Raw genomic sequence first — 20,220 nt, 5'->3', positions numbered from 1 at the left:
AGCTTGAGGCTCCGTCTCAAAAAAAAAAAAAAAAAATAATAATAATAATGATGTCTTACATATTTCAGTCACATCCATCTGATCTTGTGTCAGTGGATGGACACAAGGGCACACCTTGACCCTACAGGTCAGGTGGCTGGACCAGTGCCAGGTTGCTAGTAAGCAACCATCCCAGAACCAGTGCAGGTCTATGGACTCTTTGTCTGAAGTTCATGCCAGTCTCTCCCACTGCAGCAGTGAGACCAAAGGCCTGGCAACTCTTTCCCCTCCCAAGACTTAGATTGGGGCTGGATGCCAGCCTCCAGGAAGCTGTAGCTACTTATGACTATTACCCCACCTCAAGAGGTTTAGCTCCTCCTGTCTCACCCCAGGGTGGCAGAAAGGAACTTGGTGGGAAGAAGAGAATACAGACCTTACTTCCCTCTGCAATTCTGTCCGATCTAACATCCTTGCTGGTCCTTGCCTTGATGGAGGATGGAGAGGGACAGGCAGGACGATGGGTCAAGGGGGCACCAGTATTTGGGTTTGAAGCCTACCATCACCTTTGGGGACTCTAACTAATCATAACTATTGTGTGGTGGTGGAAAAATTATCTCTAGACATTCCTTTCTAAGACTAAGGCAACAACACCGAGCCTGAGAATGAGATTCTGTGGCCTCTCCAGAGTATCCTGGGTAGAGAATGGAAAGAGAAGAGTCATCTCCAGGACTGTGGCTTGTGGTGTGGGGAGGCTACATTGAGTGAAGTTGTCTCAGCCAGGCTTCTTAAAGGCCCCTCTATACTGTCCCTTGAAGGCAACTCACTGCCACACTTCCTCCCCAGGGCTGATGTCTGGGCAGAATCAAGCCAAATGGGCAGGGGCCCATCTTCTCTTCTGGGCTAGAGGCAGAACTGCAGGTCACCTATGCCAAAGCTGCTGACTCAGTCGCCATGCTGCAATGAAGAGGACCTGACATATTTGCATTCAGTCCTCCATTTAAAGCCCAAATCCCTCCAGCCCCTTCTCCTCCCTCAATATATCTTCTCCAACTATTTGAGTGTTTAACTGGGAAAACTGGTCAGCAAAGGGTGTGTGTGTGTAAAACAAGGGAGAGATGTTGTCTTTCAAGGAGCTCAGTGAGAAGACCTTGTCTCACCACTGCTACCTTTGTAAAAAGCCTTTCGATGGTGTAGAAAAAAATTTTAAATCCTGAGCTATTAGGGAACAGCTGAAAGCAAGCAGCCAACTTCTGTATTGTTCCCTGGGCCCTAATCTTTGATAGTATTTATTATTACACATGCATTTCATTATCTTTGCTAATAAATTACTACTAATAACAATTATTTTTATTACCCAGATTAATTTAGCCTTAACTCATTAAAACAGTGTGCTCCTTAATAGCCAAATCCATTAGAATACAGTCATCTGTCATCAGGAATCTCCTGGTGATGTGACAGGCATCAGAACTGTTATGCTTATGTTTATTATTTATTCATCACCATGATTGTTGCTGTAATTATCCTAATTATCCATGGAGGCAGGGAGAATTTATGCCCTTCCATCCTTAGATGGTAGGGATCCAGGAATGGAATCTGGGGGTCCCAATTCTCTGCCTAACTGGAAACAGTTGAGGCATCCCCGTCCTCAAGGGGCTAAAGGGGCAGTCTGGGGAATTGAGGTTGCCATGGAAGCAGGAAAGCAGGTCTGGGCCTTGTTACAAGGGGGCACTTGAGAACCACCTCCTCCAGGGCTGCCAGGAGGGGAAACTGAGGTAGTGGTTTGACCAGGAAAACTGGATACCATGGGGGTATCCAGGAAATGTGTCCCTGTCCCTGGATCAATACTGGGGTCTTGGATGTGCACGTGTGGCTCCCATTGGCAGCCTGGCCTAGGGGGACACTTGTGTTTTCATACATTTATTGGGTCCCTAGTGTCCCAGACATGGTGCTCTCTGTTGTGAAAGGTATTAGGGGCCAGAGAGGCTAGCTGGGGGGCCACCTCCAACCACCAGGTAAGAGGCTAACCTCCAGTTAGATCTTTATACTGAAGCCCTTAATTCATATATGCTACCACCTCTCACCTCAATCAGACTCTGTTGTCTGAGCCTTTGCCCATTTGTAATACTTCCCTACAGCCTCCTATCCTGGAAAAGTAGCACACTGACCATGACCATAGGCCCTGGCATGTCCCTACACAACCCCCAGCCCATTTACCAATTTTGTGTCTTTGACTCATCTGAACTATAGATCTTAGAGGCAGCTGCAAGCACCTCACCTCACCCTGGGCACTACCCCTAACCTAGAGCCTTTTCCTCAGGTTCTTCATGTCCTAATGTCCAGGGCTTGGTACCATCAGGTTTAGGGCTGTTGACTAAAAGCCACCCCTAAGGACAAGTGGACCTCAGACTAGTATGGGAGGGGTCTTAGCACCAGGGATGAAGGTGGTTCCCTCCCACCCCCATCTTGCTCAGGAAAGGGCCAAAGCTCAGAATTAACTCTGCCTTCCCAAATAAATTCTGGAAGCCTCTCTGTAGGCAGGAAACCAGGAAGGAAAAGTCCAGAGCAGCCCCTCCCCATTCTGAAAGCAGGGGAGACACAAGCTCCTCTCCTGTTCCTATATATTGCCCAGTCTCATCATTTTTTTCTCTGCTTACATAAATGTCCTCATCTAGCTCTGGGCCAGCCTTTACCTTCATTTGACCTTATATTTTCTCCCTAGCTGTGTCTCCTTACCTTAGAGATTCACTGAATTGCTTCCTCCCAGCCAACACATCTGGGGGCAGAAGTCACCAAATGGGCTCCCAGGTCACCTTCAATACTCTACTCATTGGGTTGTGTTATTGTATGGTTATTACTGCTCCCCTACATAGGTCATGAGGTCTTAGAGGGCAAGTTCACTTACCCCTGGTACCCAGCCCCAAACCAGGCTCCTAGGTTTTCATTCCAAAACTAACATGTGGAATGACTAGTGAGATTAAATGAATCTCTTGGGCAGTCTGGAAGGAGAAATCACAAAGGATGCAGGGGGGGGGCTGTAGACCCCACTATTTATCTTGGGTTTTGGGGGGGAGGATGATCTGAGTAACAAGGTGCTAAGTCCTTGAGATCCATAATTAAAGCCATCTCCTTTTTTTCTACTAGACTATGGTGCCATCTCTAGTGAGCACCCTTTATCAGGCTCTGCCAACACCCTGCCCCTGTTGAAGGGGAAAGTAGGGGCAGTTTCACCTAGTGACTGAAGCAAGTGCCCTTGGCCCAGGCACACAACATCTCTGAGGCCTCCTCTTGCCTCATCTCTGGTCCCTGTTGGGACTGACTGTGATGGTACAGGGTCTAGGGCCCACTGGTGGGTCTTGGCCCAGGCACACAACATCTCTGGGGCCTCCTCTTGCCTCATCTCTGGTCCCTGTTGGGACTGCCTGTGATGGTACAGGGTCTAGGGCCTCCCTGTCCAGGCAAATTCCCAACACCCTAAAACCTTGGTGTGGTAAAACTGGTAAAGGAATATGGGGCAGCGCCTGTGGCTCAAAAGGGTAGGGCGCCAGCCCCATGTGCCGGAGGTGGCAGGTTCAAACCCAGCCCCAGCCAAACAAAAACAAACAAAAAAACTGGTAAAGGAATAAACTTCTTTGGTAAAGGAAGAAATTCTTTGATGAAGGTGACATTGCTTCATCCCTTATTGGTGATTAATAAGGGGAATCCTGGGGCTGTCTGAAGAAGAATCCCTTCATACTGGGCGTCCCAGTTGGTCAGGAACCAAGGACAAAAAGGAGAGATATGGGAAACCTAATAGACACAAGAGGGAGAGACACAAGGAATAGAGAAGAGGGAGGTTAACACAAGGGAAGAGAGGCCAGAAACCCAGGGAGAGACAAAAGTGGCAGACACAGAAGAGAGAGAGAGAGGCAGAAACCAGAAAACAGGGTGGGGAACCAGCCAGGCAGGGGAAAGAGAAGAGGGGCAGACTTACAAGCATCTGATAAGCATTCTGCTGACTCCCCTTGCTTGCCCCTTTCCTTATCCATGAGCCTTGCAGACCCATAGGCCCCCAGAGACTCAGAGTAGTGCTGGGCAATAATATGATAGGAAGGGTTCCAACAAGGTCTTGCGTCTCAACCTCAGGACATTCCTTCCTAATTCCTACTAGCCCAGCTTGAGTTCTTACCAGGGGTTCCCTTCTTCCAAGAGAATGCTCAGCCTGACCTCCCTCCAAGGCCCCCAGGCCCCGGTGAGCTGGAAGCAAGGGAGCTGAGTAATGTCACCCTGGGGCCAGGTTGGGTCAAGGTTGGTCCTGGGGAGACAGACCATTCCATGGTGAGATAGGCGCCCACATGGTCTGGATACCAGACTCCCTGAGCACTGGGTGCCTTTGAGCTCCAGTGTCTGGAATGGGGACAGGGAACAGAGAAGATCCTCCTACACTCAAGGAGTCAGAACAGGTTGGAGCTGGGAGAACAAGAGGACGGATAGTTTCCATCTCTTCACCCTGCCTCAGGAGGAAAAACTTTTTGTCCCCGAGGCAGCCTTCTTGAGGAGGGTAGCTCTGACGCAGCTCCCCAGTCCCAGATTTTGCAGTGTTTGATGGGCCCAATGGTCCCTTCCTGACGGTGAAGGATGTATTGCGGCTAAGAGTGCTAGGCTTCTTCGCCTTTGCGCCCCAAACATTTCCTGCAGCCCGCCTTCTAGCATGCACACATAGCCTAGGCGCTTGCGGGCGTCCGAGGCAGCCTCTCCCTATCCTGCGCGTCCAGCCCATCCTTGCCCTCCCATTATTGCCCGTTGATATTAGCCTGAATCCACCTCCCAAAGGCCAACCCCCAAGGACAAGTCTGCGTTCCTGGAGCCCTGTGCTCAGATTAGTTGGGTTTATCTCCTGCATTTCCACGCTGCCGGTGCCCAGGAACCGAGGAGTCAGTTCAGGGCTGTTCGCTGGCATCAACCATCCCCGCTTGTGATGCCTAAACGGGGCCGCTATGGGGTCTCCACCTGCATCTGCTTGGCTCGCCAGCCAAATCTGATCCGGTACCCCTTTGCCCCAGGCTCCCGCGGTGCCCTGCCCCCAGGCCAGACCCAAGCCCTCTCCCACCTGGCCGTTCTTGCAGAGGTCCGCCCACATACTGGTGCCGTCGCCGCCGCGCATAAGGACATGGTAGGTGAAAAAGTAGGTGCCGGGAATGTTGCACGTAAACTTGCCGCTGGCCGCGTCGTAGTTGTTGCCTAGGTTGGTGACCACGTCGTCAAACTTGAGCACCTCATAACCCTCGTGGGGGTTCTTGAGGCCGGCGTAAAAGGCCACGCGCGGCACAGTGGTGTAGGTGGCCGTGCTGATGGCGCCGCTGCCCCCTGCGCCCGGTAGCCCTGGAGGGCCCGGCTTGCCTGGCTCACCCTTCTCCCCGGGCGGCCCCACAGGGCCCGGAGGACCGGGGTCTCCAGGAGGCCCGGGAGGACCTGGCTTGCCGGTGCGGCCCGGCTTCCCCTGGGGGCCCTGCACCAGCGTGGAGGGCGGGGGCGCACCGCTCTGCTCGCTCAGGGCGTCGCCGCCGTCGGGCCGCGCGCCGGCGCCGGGGCCCCGCGCGGGGTAGGGGTCGCACACCATGCGGCAGGTGCCCAACATCTCATAGTGGCCGTCCGGGCCACCCGAGCTCACCAGCACAGGGATCAGCACCACCAGCACCAGCAGCATCACCACGCCCGCGGCGGCCGCTAGCAGCGTCTTCCGGCCGGCGCGGAGCCTAGGGAGCGCCGGGCCGCCGGGCCGCGCCGTCGGGGCAATGGTGCCGGCGGGCGGGGGGCGCAGGCTAGGCGCCCGCGCTCAAGGGCGGTCCAGCGGGGCTGCGGACATAGAGCCGTGCCCCAGGCGCCGCGCTGCGCTGGCTGCGCTGCGGAACCCAGCCGCCGGCTTCTGCCTCGCGCCTCCCTCCCGCTGCGCTACCGGACTGAGCGCCGCGGCAGCAGCCTCCCGCCTCCCGCCTTGCTTCTCCAGCCTCCCTGCGCTTGGGCCACCGCCCCCTCGGCCGGGCCCCACCCCACCCGCTCCGCGCGGCTCCGGGAGCGCTAGGGGTGGGGCTGAGGGCGGGACCGGCGCCTAATTGGGCCTCCGGCACCTCGGGGTGGGAGGGGCAGGCAGGGGCGGGGCCGCGGAGACCGGGGCTGGAGCCGCGAGAGGAAAGGGGTTACCGAGAACGCGGGAGACTGGGAAATGGGGAGCGGGCTAGAGTCAGAGAAACAGGAGGGCTCTTAGAGGGAGAGGAGAGTAGGGGTCAAACAGTGAACGGAAGAGAGGGCTACAGGGAGAGCTAGAGAGCGCCGAGGGGTTCGGGAGAGAAGCCTCGAGGGTCTGTCACGAGGAAATCCAGAGGAACACAGAGAGGCACTAGGGGCCACGACCCTCAGGGGGCAGAAGCGAGGGGAGCCCACGTCTGCTGGAGACAAAGAGGGCACTGAGGGGAGGACGGAGCGGGGAGCGGGAAGGTAGGTAGTATAAGAAAGGGGGTTATGAGGAGGAAAAAGAGGGAAAGCAAAGGAAGGACAGAGAGTGGCCGTTTCCGCAATCTGGCCTGGCAGATCACGCATCTGAGAGATCTGGGGATCGAATACCTGTCCGGGTACCCGTGCAGATCCCGAGTACTCTCAGCTGCTCCCTCTTTTCTGGCTCTCACTGTTCCAGGAACCTAGCTTCTCCCAGGTCCTCACCTTTCCTTTCCTCACCTATGTCCGTTCCATGCCGAGCTCCTCCCAGGCTGCTTTTTCCTGGTGCCCGTTTATCCATCTTTCCCTCATCAATCCACTTATCCCACCTGTAGGCCAGGGAGAAATGGGGATACTAAGAAGCTAGGCACCCCCACATTACTTCTCTGAGCTGACAGGTACAAATCCCTGAGTGGTGGTCCCCTTTACCAGTTGCTTTGAGGAGGGGGCTGACCTCACCCAGCCCTTCGCCTCCTCTCACACACACCCCTGCCTCCTCAGCGACCCCTAACTCGTATCTCTATCAGATTGTGTGAGACTCTCCTCTTCCTCAAGTGTAATAAATAGTGTTTAGGTTGCATAAACTGAAATGTGTCTACTTTCATCAAAATATTTGTCACATTATTTGAGACCCAGTTCCATGCTGCTCCACTGCTCCTCCTTCACCGTTCTTCAGCCCACTAGGAAGGAGGGCTCAGACCACTGCTAAAGAATGACACCCCTGGCCCTTTCCTGAGAGGGCCCCCTCCCAGCTTACCCTCTCCCTGCTGACCTGCCACTGCAGTCCATATGATCTCTGGTCTTCCCTACCCAAGGTTGAGATTGTTTACACCTGTCCAGGGCTGGAAAGAAAGAGAAGTGGGAACATCTGATGAGGGGTCTGTGAAAGAGGATCATTTAAGCACTGATGGCAGAGCCCAGGTTAGAGCGACCCCCACTACCAAGGAGGGAGCTTTAAAAAAAAAAAATCAGTAAACAGCATTTATTCAGGGCTTACTGTGTGCTAGGCCCTATGTTGAAGGGTTTACATAGGTGATCACACTGATCTTCGCATCAATCCAAAGAGGTAAAGCCTAATCATTATTTTCATTTTACAGCTGGGGAACACAGGCTCTGAAAGTTAGGAGATTTGCCCAAAGTCACACAACTAATAAGTGGTAGAGCAGGGATTCAAACCCTCAGTCTGGCTTCAAGCTCTTCCAGTTTCGGTGAAAGAGGGTCTCCGGGTGTTGTTTATTACCCAAAGTGCAGGGAGATGAGGGGTCAGGGCTGCTGGACCTCCTCAGGCTGAGTGAGTAGTCCTCAGCTGTCTGCTGTCAGTCCAGCCTCCTGGTCTCCCAAGGCGGAATCCTCAGTGTGAGCCTCCCACCCTCTACGAACGACAGGGCTGGTGACCTGAGGGGCATGTGCACGGTCGTCAGCGCATCATTTGTACAGAGTCGACTTTCCCAGGTAAGCAAGTACACTGGCTCCTCCTCCGTTACCACGCTGGGGCTCGCCCACCGCTCGCAACTCTGCAACCCTCGTAGAGCCCGCCTGGGATGTCACAGCTGGCCGCAGGCAGGCCGAGGAGGAGGCGGGAGCACCCACCCCCGCGCTCGCCGGGGCGTCGGAGAGGCGAGCTGGCCGCTGCACGGCGTCCCGCCTCCCGCCCCGACAGAGCGCCCGCTCCCCTGGCGCGGTGTGGCGTCTCTGTCAGCCCAGCCGGATTCTCCCCGCTTCGCTGGAGTGGAAAATAACGGCTTCAAACTTTGCAGAGAGGAGCTAGTGCCAGCACTTTAATTAACAGCCATCTTGGCCTGCGAGCCGGGGCCACCGGTTCGGTGCCTCCCCTGGGCTCGCCAAGCCCCGCCCAGGTCCCCGAGAGAAGCAACCCCCACCCCGGGAGTTAAGCGCCCCTTTTCTCCAGAGATGAGGGCTGGCGATGGGGAGCAGGTGCTGTCTTGAGGGGCGTCTCCTGGCTTAATATCTGAAAGCCCCCCAGGCTCCCCTTTCATCCCTACATTCCCTAAAGTCTGGCTGTTGAAGATTCTGAAATTAAAGACCTTCATGCCAGTTCTACCTGGAGATTTTAGGTAAATCGCCTAACCTGCAGTGCCTCAAGTGTCCTCCTCTGGGAAAGGGTGGTTGTGAGGATTAAATAAGCAGGTAAAGCTCTGGGCTCAGTATCTGACCCTCATTACACACCCGGTAGATAATATAATTATTGCACCTCAAAGCTAAGAAGGCCTTTGCACCATCCTAGGCCTAGGGGCTCCTGGGTCCTGCCATCTTCATACAGGTTGCTCTGCATGGCACTAGGAGAGGAGGACAGTGGGGCTATGCTGCCAGGTTTAGAAATGGGGCTAGATGAGTGAGGAAAGAACCCTGGAGTTCTGGCTACCAGGTCTCTTCTTCAACTATCTGCCAACACCAGGTTTTCAGAAAGGGAAAGAAGGGGTGGCACCTGAGGCTCAAAGAGGTAGGGCGCTGGCTCCATATGCTGGAGGTGGCAGGTTCAAACCCAGCTCCTGCCAAAAAAAGAAAGAAAGGAGCACATCCTCAGTCGGGAAGGAGGGGTGCTGCCAGGGTTGGTGCCTGAAGGTCCAGCTTTGCTTTCCCTCTCACCATTCCAGGGGTGAGAATTGGGTGCTGAGTATTGGGGTGGATTGTGGAAGGCTCAGGAGTGGGGGCCAGGTAAGGATCTTCACTTATGCATAGCTGACTTTAGGAAACTGAGTGGTTGTCCAATGATATTTTGGGGTTCTCTGAATGAATGTGAGTGGGTGCGAATGTGTAAGAGACTGTTGGTGTTAGTGTGTGTTGAGGTTTGTGAGTGATGAAGGGGGTTGCTGTGCCCTGACTCATCAGCTGGCAAATCTGCATTCGCTTATTTTTACATTTACTGAAAAAACCTAGCTAGGCTATGGGAGGTGGTAGTAGTGGTACATCCAAAGATGAGTAAGAAAAAAAAAAAAAAAGATGAGTAAGACCTAAGCAGTGCCCCTGAGAAACTATTTGGCGGGCAACATAGGCAGAAAGAAAATTATAAATGCTATAATAATTACTGTAGCTAACATTTTCCAGCACTTACTAAGTGCAAGATCCTGTTCTAAGCACTTTGTGTGGATTATCTTGTCTAATCTTAACTTGTTGTCATGGATTTAAAACTTATGTGGCTTATATCATTTAATAGTAATAACCCCCATCAGGTAGGTACTATTATTTCCTCCATTTCACAGGCGAGGGATGGAAAGCTAGGGTAGAGGTTTGCATTAGGTGTTATGAAGCTCAGAGGAAGAATGCCCTGCCCAGAGGAGTTCAGGAATACGTCACAGAGAGATGTCATTTTTTCCATCTATCTGTTCATCCATCCATTCATTCATCCTTCATCCAGTCTATCACTCCAAATTAATTGACTGCTCACCATATCTTTTGTTACACAGGACACAATGAAGAGCAGGAAAAGCCTCTGACCTCATGTAGTTTAGGAACCTAGACAACTGAACAAGCAATTGCTATCTAGCCTGATAAGTGCACTGCCAGGGAACGTGTACAGTCATATAGGTACACTCTGTGGTGTCACCTAAATTCATCTGGAGGCAAGGAATCATGGGAAGCTTCCTGGAGGAGATGATATTTAAGTTAAGCTCTGACAAAGGAGTCAGCAAGGTGAAGAAGATGGCCTCTAGAGGTGGAGGAAGGAGGAAAGAAGGAAAAGTATTCTAGGCAAAGGGAACAGCATGTGCTAAGGAACAGCTTGCAGGGCTTTGTGGGCTGTGATGAGTTTATAATTTATACTAATGGCAGTTCATAAACTACTGAAGGGTATTGAGTGGGTGATATCAGATTTTTCAGATTAGAAGGATCACTTTGGTTTCTGTGGGAGGAGGATTAATATAGAGTAAGAAGCAGGTGTGGTGGCTCATGCCAGTAATCCTAGCATTCTGGGAGGCTGTGGTGGGCAGATTGCCTGAACTTGCAAGTTTGAGACCAGCCTGAGCAAGAGTGAGACCCCATCTCTAAAAATAGCTGGGCACTGTGGTAAGAGCCTGTAGTCCTAGCTACTGAGGAGGCTGAGGCAAGAGAATCACTAAAGCCCAAGAGTCTGAGGTTGCTGTGAGCTGTGACACCATGGCACTCTACAAGAGGTGACAAAGTAAGACTCTATCTCAAAAAATAAATAAATAAAGGGTAATGGTAAGGAAACTAATTAGGAGGCAGTTGTGGGTAAGGTGACAGCTGAGAGTTGCCTGACTTAAGAAGGCAGGAGGCAGTAGAACAGTGTATTTGTGGACAGATTGGTTTGGATGGGTTGAAGGTTAGGAAATTTTCAGGTTTCTGGAAAGATCTTGAAATGTTTATTGAATAAAGAAAGGATGAATGTTGTTGTAGTTACATGGGTACCAAGATATAAAGTACATAAAGCCAGGTGCTTTAGATACTCTATTTCATTTAATCCTCACTACAAGTCTAAGGAATAAGCATTATGTACATGTGGAAATGAGGATGCTAAGACTCAGAGAGGTTAGGTAACTCACCTGGGATCATACATCTGGTAAGAGGGAGTTGGAACACAGGTCTCTTTCACTCAGGTGGGGGCTCATCAGTACCCACTCTGCCCAGCAGGCATGCACGTACGTAGTGGAGAAGACAGAGGCACTTGAGAGTCAAGGCCCAGTAGTATAGTAGGACTATTTTTGTTTTCTGGTTGAAGTCACTGACCTATAGCCCTGGCCTAGGCAGGATGTAGAGCTGGACACCAGGAGCCAGAGACCTGCTCTCAAGGCTACCAACTTGCCATATGTGTTTGGAGATGTTTCATCACATTTTAGGGCTTCCATTTCTTTCTCAGGGCTGGGTAATTGTCCAGGGCAGCTCAGAGGCAATGATTGGCATCCATTAAAACATTTTAATTCTTGGCATGACATTCTAATTCAGACACTTCCAGATTCCTTCCTTTTTTGAAACCCCCTCCCATAATTTCAACCCCCTTTTGGAGAGGGAGCATTTGGTCAGAAAATATAGAAGAATGGAAGGTGAGTTGTGATTTGGGGTGGAGAAGCTAGGGCATACCTCAGTGGACTGCACCAGGCTTAGTCACAGGACTGAGGCCTGGCTGCCTGTCAGAGGTTCGTGAGGGGACCTTCTCTATGAGACTCTCCCCCAGCACTGTCTCCTAAGGGGGCACAGCCCAATTGCCCAGGTCATTGGCAGGTTATCTTATACCTCTGACACTATAGAAGTCTGGGAATCTGCCCAGCCTGGGCATCCTCACCACCATGTAGCTAGCAGCCCCAAGAAGGCCCTGGTTGAATGAGGGGGGACCTAATGGGAGGGACCACCTCCTCTCGGCCCAGCCTGCGTCACCCAGCTGCATGTATAAGTGATAAGTTTCTGCAGCCCAACAGGAACTAATATAATGGCGGGTGCCCTGGGTCAGCTGGGGAGATAGATAGCAGGAGGCAGGAGTGACAGGCAGTGCAATTATGCTGAGCCTCTTTTATAGGCAGCAGAAAAGGCCCTGCCTGGCCAGCATGGTCTATGGGCTCCCCACCTTTTCCCATAGGCCATGACTCTTCCAGACCCCCACCCCTCAGACCCAGCTCCCATGCAAGATAGGGGGAGATGGGGGTTGGTGGGGGAGGAAGAGGCACCAGGGCCAGTAGAGAGCAGCTGGTTTTCCTGTGTTTTGGGTCTGAGGATGGGGTGTCAGAAGGAAAGCCTCCTGCTCCCCAGGGTGACTCAGGAAGGCTTCCTCTTTTGGAAGCCCTGTCCCTTCTATGAAAAACGTCCTTATTCTTACCTCAGGAGACCATAGTACTTAGGTCTTAGAGAGAGCTCTTAGAGAACCCTCCTTTGACAGGGACTCTGAGTCCTAGAGAGGGGAAACAGCTTGTCTAAGGTCACAGGGCTAATCTGAGGCAGAGCCAGGATGGGAATTCCAGGGACTCTTTGCAGTATCCCCTTAGTGAGAGATCAGAGGGTAATAGGAAGAGGGGCTGACTGCTGGCCTCTGCACTAGGTGGTCCTCAGGTCAGAGGTCTAACAGGTGGTGTGAGGGTTAGACCATGGCTGCAGCAGTACCCTCAGAGAGACCAAATCTGCCAGTGTTGAGGGTGGCCCAACCCCCTTCCTCATTCTGAGAAGGATCTTTGAGTACCTCATCTCCATACATTTGAGGACAGGGTCATTGAGGGACAGTCTCTGAGGTGACAGAGCCAGTAGAGCAGTAGAGCTGAGCAGTGGGGGCTTAGTAAATGCTCATTAAACGGAACCCCTCCCTGTGCACATAAGCAATGTGTGCAGTGGCACAGTGGCAGAGACCCTGTATCCAGAAGGGACCTGAACTCGGTTTAATGCTCTGCTCTCACTGTCTTGACATTCTTTTTTTTTTTTTTTTTTTTTGAGACAGAGTCTCACTATGTCGCCCTGGTAGAGTGTTGTGGTGTCACAGCTCACAGCAACCTCAAACTCTTGGGCTTAAGTGATTCTCTTGCCTCAGCCTCCCAAGTAGCTGGGACTATAGGCACCTGCTACAGTGCCCAGCTATTTTTTTGTTGTTGCAGTTGTCATTGTTGTTTAGCAGGCCTGGGTTGGGTAACATAACCACTGAGCAACAAGCGCTGAGCTGCTTTGACATTTTTTTTTTTTTTTTTTGAGACAGGGTCTTGCTATATCAATCAGTCTGGTCTTGGACTCCTGTGCTCAAGTGATCCTCCTGCCTCCTGAGTAACTGTCTGGCGCTATCACCATGCCTGTCCTACTTTGAAGTTCTTAACTTTTTTTTTTTAAAAGAGATGCAATCTTGGGCGGCGCTTATGGCTCAGTGAGTAGGGTGCTGGCCCCATATACCGAGGGTGGCAGGTTTGAACTGCCCTGGGCAAACTGCAACAAAACAATAGCTGGGTGTTGTGGTAGGTGCCGATAGTCCCAGCTACTTGGAAAGCTGAGGCAGGAGAATCGCCTGAGCCCAGGAGTTGGAGGTTGCTGTGAGCTGTGACACCACGGCCCTCTACCAAAGGGGACAAAGTGAGACTATCTCTAAAAAAAGAAAAAGAGAGATACAATCTTGCTATGTTGCCCAGGGTAGCCTTGAACTCCTGAGCTCAAGCAGTCCTCCCAAGCAGTCATAACAATTTCTGAACAACAGACTTCACATTTTCAGCTAGCACTGGGCCCTGCAAATTATGTATCTGGTCCTGGCCCTGAAATAGAGATGTGCTTTGTTCTTGAAGGGGCTCCCTGGGCCTCTCCTTGCCCCAAACCTCACCCCAAGATGGCCCAAATGGAAGGAGACAGGTACCCAGGAGAAGCTAGTGTTTGGTTAGCTTCTTGGAGATTCTCATCTGATAACAACAGCTGACCATGCATGTGTGGGGTTGGGGGAACTTGGCTGCTCTGTCCTGTTGGCCTTGATCCCATCCTTGAGGCCTGCACTTTGCCTGTCTGTCCATCTGTGTACCCTGGTCAGGGGTGTGTATGGGGGGGTATCCTGGGCCATAGGAGTTGGTGTGAGGAGATTTGGTCCCTCTGCTCACTGATTCCTGCCCCCTCCAGGACAGGAGGATTTGGGGATTGGTGGAGGGGGGAGGGAGGGAGGCTTAATTAGCAAGCAGAGCTAGGCAGCAGGCAGTGGGGCACACAGATCAGGCTGACTTTTCCCACTATAGATCTGCTCTCAGGGAGAGGCTGGGAGAGGCACTAGCCGGCTGGCTTAGGCTCTCACTTGGCTATTTTAGGAATATTCTTAACCCTTCCCATGCCACTGCCTTCATCAGACTTCTCTTCCAGAGCACAGAGTGCCAGACTGTCCCCTTTCCCTCTTGCCCCTCCTCAGTCCCTATTCCTCCCTGGCAGCTGAGAAAGTCAGAGTTTTCTCAGTGGTGGGGCAAGTTGATTTTTGCCAAGGAAATTTCCCAGGTCCCTGAGCCCCCTTCTTTGTCCTGCCCTGTGCCTTCTCCCTGCACTTCATCACAGCTCTGGACTAAGAGAAATGGCAGATTGAACACTGCCTCAGCCCTTCTTATATCTTATAAAATTGGAAGGGTTAGATTCCCCCATGTAAGTGAAAACATCTGACCTGGACCCAGGAGAGTCAGAGGGGAAGCTGCAGGTCCTGATGCCCCATCTGGGCCTAGTTTCCAATGGAGTGTCTCACACAGAGCACCTCAATGTCATGGGGTTCTCTCTGCCTTTGTTCTTTCCCACTCTAGATCCTTCTCAGTGTCCAGCTTCTTGGAAGAAACCAGGCCAGGATAGAGACACTACCTGGGCAAGGCCAAGGAGAGTTCCACTGAACACAGGAGGGTTTGGCATTAATAAGTCTGAAATTCTGGCCAAAACAAGGGAAAAGTTCTTGTCTCACTCAGTGTCAGGGGTTCCTGTGTCTGTGCTAGACTTGACTGAGCTGAAAGCTCCAGATTATCCAGGCCTTGTGGTGTCATCCTCAGACACAAGCCTTCTGAGACTAAGAGTTGGAGTGTGCTACCAGATGCTTCTGAGAGAGCTTGACTTGGAGATCTAGGCACATGGCTGATAATGCCACACAAAGCCCAGCAGCCTGTGGTGTGCCAGACCCTGTGCCAGGCACTGGGTATAGAGGCTCCATAACAAAAAATCAGTCTCTGAGAAGGGAAGCTCTTTTGGGCTGGTTAGCCAGGTGTCTGACCACCATAGTGTTGAGGAACTGGGAAAAGTGAGTCCTCCCCACAGGACCTAATGCCCTCCTCCAGGTTCTCACAACCAGCGCAGCTTCAGCAGTGACAGCAATAGCTAGGGTGGGGTAAGGCCAGGTGAAAATGCTTTAGGTCCCCACAGGGGCTGCAGAGAGGGCTCTTATGATGGGGGTCACTGAGCTGCATGTCCTCCAGCTTCCAATCCAGAAAGAGCCTGATGGATTGATTGAGGTGTCCTGGGAAAGATTTTGAGTTCAAAGAGATAATACCCTCCAGGGACTCTGGGAGAATTTTCTGTGTTATTTAAAAAGTAAGAAGTCCTCTGCTTTTACCCCTAATTGAGACTATGAATAGAAGGCGAGATGTGGCAGGAAAGCAGGGAGCCCCTGTCTTTATCAGGTAGGGGTAGGGCAGGCTGGCTCCGTAGTTCCGGAGGAGGATATCATGGGCACAGGCTAGCCTTGGTAGGGCTAGGAGCTGAACTCAGGAGTCCTGGATGCCTCCCCTCCTCTATGTTCCTCACTTGCTAGCTCCCTCCCTCCCTGCTGGCTCCCAGGCTGGGAGCCCCAGCTGGTGGAGGATGTCTTGCTCCTCAGCAGCTGGGATTTGTAAATATTTATAGGAACATGGAACAGATCAGTGGCTGACAGGCCCAGGGAGCGGGCAGGGGCCCTGCCCAGAGCTCAGCAACTTCACTCCTCCTTCCTCACACTCTGGCCTGGTTTGAGGGAGCCCAGATTGGCAAAAAGGGATGATGAAGCAGGGTGTGGGGCTGGCAGCCTCCACATCTAGGAATATAAGCATGAAGGATGCACTTGTCCATCCCGCTTCTGGGGTTAGCTTCCACCCTTAGAGCCACTCAGATCCCTCCACCTCACATCCCTCCAGCTCACATGGGCAAGGCCATACTGCCCCCACGCACACATACCGTTTCAACACTTGTCCCACACCTCCCTGTCACACATGTGTACACACATGCTTTCTAACTCCTATATCCATATTGATGCTCACTATCATGCTCATAGGCTCACACCTTTGCACACACACTGGCTCACACTCACGGACCCACTGGGGACACAGACCTCAGCCTCTCCCCACAGGCCTTAATACAGGAGGGAAACTCCTGTTCCCTATCTGAGGAGGGCTGTGAGTGTAAGTGTAGGGGCAGGAGGGAATAGGCCCTAATGTCAAGGGGTGGAGAACAGGGAGGGGGAGATGGAGAGAGGCCTGGACCAAGGGCCATTCAGAGCTGACATCAGTAAGGCAGAGACAAAGGCAAGCCAAAGAAACAGAGGCTGACAAGGGTCAAGGCTGAGGGGGCAGAAACTGGGGACAGAGGGCCCCCCGGATGAGAAGCTGTCACATTGCTGCTTCAGTGGGCTTGTGAGACAAGCACCACCCCTAGCTGGAGCCTCTCCCCTCTGGATCTTGTCATTGTGGCTTTGCTTTACTGCTTGGGCAGGCGGGAGTGGTGACAAGCAGGGAAGACAGTGCCCAAGGCAGCTGGCCGTGCCACTCCAGCCCAGCTGCCAACTCACCCGTCAGTGCCCATCTCATCCCCCACAGGAACCCAGAAGAGACCAGTGATCAGCTGGCTGCCCTTACTGCCCACTGTCACAGTTGTGGGGAGGGGAGCAACTGGTCCCCCTCCCCAAAAGGTAAGGTGGGCAGTGCCAACCAGACCTTGCCCAGGCCCCAGGACTCTGAAGCTGGACTCATGAGCATGAGCCAAGCTCTGATTTCAGACACCCAGGACCTACCAGATGTGAATGGGAACCAGTGCACAAGACGGGGACTTGAGGAGGGGGCTGGGGACGAAAGCCATTATGAGGAACTTGATGTGTTGTTGGCATAAACTTTTTATTTCATTTGCTTTACCATGCATAAGAATGATGTTCCCACACCCTGTGCCCCTGGGTGCTGTGTTAAATAATCGTCTTTCTCGCCTGGGGTCTGTCTCAGGGTATTAGTTCTGGGGCATCAATCAGTCAGTTTGTGCTCTGCAATCTGAGAACAACCATTTCTATAAAATCAGAAAGGCAAAAAAGAATAATAATAAAAAGCAGGGAAAGTTGCATTGACTGCTGTTTTCCTGTTTTTCTAATCACTGGTGCTGCTTTCCACCCAGGTTTTGACGTCCTGATTGATTCGTGCTTTCACAGGTCCATTCAAGTATTTATTCAACAACCATTACTCATCTAAGTGCCAGGCCCTGTGTCCTGAGAGCCAGTGAAAAAGCCACACAAGGTTCTTGCTTGCACAGTGTTTAGAGTTGATCAAACCCAAACAAAGATGCAATAAAGTGTGTTTCCTCTAGGGGGCCAAGGGACTAGTGTCCAAGTGCCCAGCCTGGGGACTCAGACATTATGCTCTTCCAGTTGAATGCTTGGAAATGACCCAGAATCCTTCTCACATTCCAGGATCAACATCTCCTTCCTACCCATCTCCTGTCTCTGCAGGTCTACTTTCCCACAAAATCAGGTCATCTGGGAAAGGGTATGAATGCAAAACCAAATCTCAGCTTGGACACTTGCTGGCCAGGTGACCTTAGGCAAATCACTTCATCTTTCCAAGTCAGTTTCCTTCTCTGTGAAACACAGTGACAAATACCCATCATTCGAGTACTGCTGGCATTAAAGGAGAATAAGTATATAAAGCACCAAAAATGGTGCCTGGCACATGGTAGGGCCTCAACTAATGCTGGCCCTTTCCCCTGCCTCTTTGCCAGTGGCATACGCTCATTGCCTCAAGAGCAGAAGGGGACATTTAAGGGGTATAGGAAGGTGCAGGAAGATCCAATATTTCACGCACTGTGGATCTATGCTTCATGTTGTCCTCACAGGTGGACTGATTTTTTTTTCTTTTCAGATTTATATAAGGATACAGACAATTAGGTTACATTGTTTTCATTTGTTAGTAGAGTCCACATTTTATTTTATTTTATTTTATTTTTTTGAGACAGTGCCTCAAGCTGTCCCCCTGGGCAGAGTGCCATGGCATTACAGCTCACAGCAACCTCCAACTCCTGGGCTCAAGCAAGTCTCCTGCCTCCGCCTCCCAAGCAGCTGGGACCACAGGCGCCCGCCACAACGCCCAGCTATTTTTTGGTTGCAGCCATCATTGTTGTTTGGCGGGTCCGGGCTGGGGATTCGAACCCGCCACCTTAGGTGTACGTGGCTGGCACCTTAGCCGGTTGAGCTATAGGCGCTGAGCCAGAGTCCACATTTTAGTTGTGCCCTTCACCCAGGAGGTATCAGGTGGTCTGATTTTGTTTTAAGGAGAGCCTCTTATTTGAGGATGGAGAGGCCTGGATTTGCCTCCTGGACCACCTGAACACTCCAGAGAAAAAAACCCTTTCTTCAATTAGTGTCTTCTTTCTCTGGCTCTCAAGTTTACAAACGCATATTATGGGCATGGTGGGTATGGAATGGTGGTGGTGGTTGGTGATGATAGTTGTGATGGCAGCAGGTGGTGGTAATGATGCAGGTGATGGGGACATTGGTGGTAGTGGTGATAGTGATGGTGGTGGTGATAGTGGTATTGGAGGTCATGATGGTGGTGGAGATTATGGAGATGGTGTGATATTATCAGTATTAGAAGTGGTGATGGAGGCTCGGCGCCTGTGGCTCAAGTGGCCACATACACCTGAGCTGGTGGGTTCAAATTCAGCCTGGGCCCACCAAACAACAATGACAGCTACAACCAAAAAATAGCTGGGCGTTGTGGTGGGCGCCTGTAGTCCCAGCTACTTGGGAGGTGGAGGCAGGAGAATCGCCTGAGCTCAGGAGTTAGAGGTTGCTGTGAGCTGTGATGCCACAGCACTCTACCCAGGGCGAAAGCTTGAGGCTCTGTCTCAAAAAAAAAGAAAGAAAGAAGTGGTGATGATGATGGTGATGGTTGTGGTAGTGATGGTAGAAGTGATGATGGTGGAGATGGTGATGAGTGATGGTAGTGATAGTCAATATAGCAAGACCCCATCTCTAAAAAAAAAGAAAAAAAAGAATCCTGGGCAGTGCCCGTTGCTCAGTGGGTAGGGTGCTGGCCACATACACTGAGGCTGACGGGTTCAAAGCCAGCCCAGGCCAGCTAAAACAACGATGACAACTGCAACAAAAAAATAACCAGGTGTTATGGCGGACGCCTGTAGTCCCAGCTACTTGGGAGGTTGAGGCAAGAGAATCACTTAAGCCCAAGAGTTTGAGGTTACTGTGAGCTGTGATGCCATAGTACTCTGCCCAGGGCGACAAAGCTAGACTCTGTCTCAAAAAAAAAAAAAAGAATCCTATGCTCAGATTTTGAAAGTTAGAAGAGAGTTCAGTTTCAGTTAATCTCTGAGGGCCTACAATGTACTGGGCCTTTCATTTTCACAGCAATGCCCCGAGATTACCGTCTCCTTTTGGAGATAAAGACACTGGGACCAGAGATAGCCAGAGACCTGGCTAGAAGCATGAAGATGTATTTAAACACTGGGCCCTTTGTCCAAGTTCCTTCTCTATGCCATTGTCATTTCACAGTAGGGGAAATGAAGATCCAGGGAGGTCAAGTGGTTTGCCCAAGATCATGTAGCAGTTAGAGGCAGCCTGGCCATTTTCTCTGCACTCCTAGGTCACAGCAGCCTTCCCATCACCAGGGGTAGGATTTCACTGAGAAGGACAAAAGGACCTCCAGCCTATTACCCCTCACAGTCCTGACAGAGGCCTAAAGCCCAGACCTCCTTGGTCCCCTGTGGCAGGTTCTGGCTGTCCTCCTGACCCTGTACACTGTCAACTCCAATCTCCCCTCCAGCCTCAGAGTGAGTATGACAGACATCCCAGTGCTGCTTGACCCATTCAACCTGTCACCTCCTCTCCCAGATCTGACTGTGGGCCTCCCTTGGCCTGAGCACTGTGCTGCAGCATCTCTGACTGGCATTGAGGTAGAGGGACAGGGTCTGCCATCCCTCTGTGCTCTCATCCTTGCCTGAGCTCTGAGGTGGTAAGCTTGAAATCTAATCATCTTGTTCTCCTTGTTTTGTTTTTGTTTTTTTTGTTTTTTTTTGAGACAGAGCCTCAAGCTGTCCCCCTGGGTAGAGTGCCGTGGCATTACAGCTCACAGCAACCTCCAACTCCTGGGCTCA

General features: G+C 51.8%; 1 protein-coding gene across 1 annotated transcript in view; it reads right to left on the bottom strand.

The window, feature by feature from the left end:
* Window positions 1-5,890, bottom strand: part of C1QL1 (complement C1q like 1) — a 7,500-nt gene extending 1,610 nt beyond the window's left edge. Inside the window, exon 1 of the mRNA XM_003786257.3 lies at window positions 5,066-5,890. Coding sequence (XP_003786305.1) covers window positions 5,066-5,662 — 597 coding nt within the window. The 5' untranslated portion in view covers window positions 5,663-5,890. The remainder of the gene's footprint in view (window positions 1-5,065) is intronic.
* Window positions 5,891-20,220: the final 14,330 nt, after the last annotated feature.

Source organism: Otolemur garnettii, unplaced genomic scaffold (assembly GCF_000181295.1).
Source record: "Otolemur garnettii isolate 467f Iridium unplaced genomic scaffold, OtoGar3 scaffold00018, whole genome shotgun sequence".
Lineage (NCBI taxonomy): Eukaryota > Metazoa > Chordata > Mammalia > Primates > Galagidae > Otolemur > Otolemur garnettii.
Note: the sequence above shows the minus strand (reverse complement) of the source record. Positions and strands in the feature narration are given on the sequence as shown.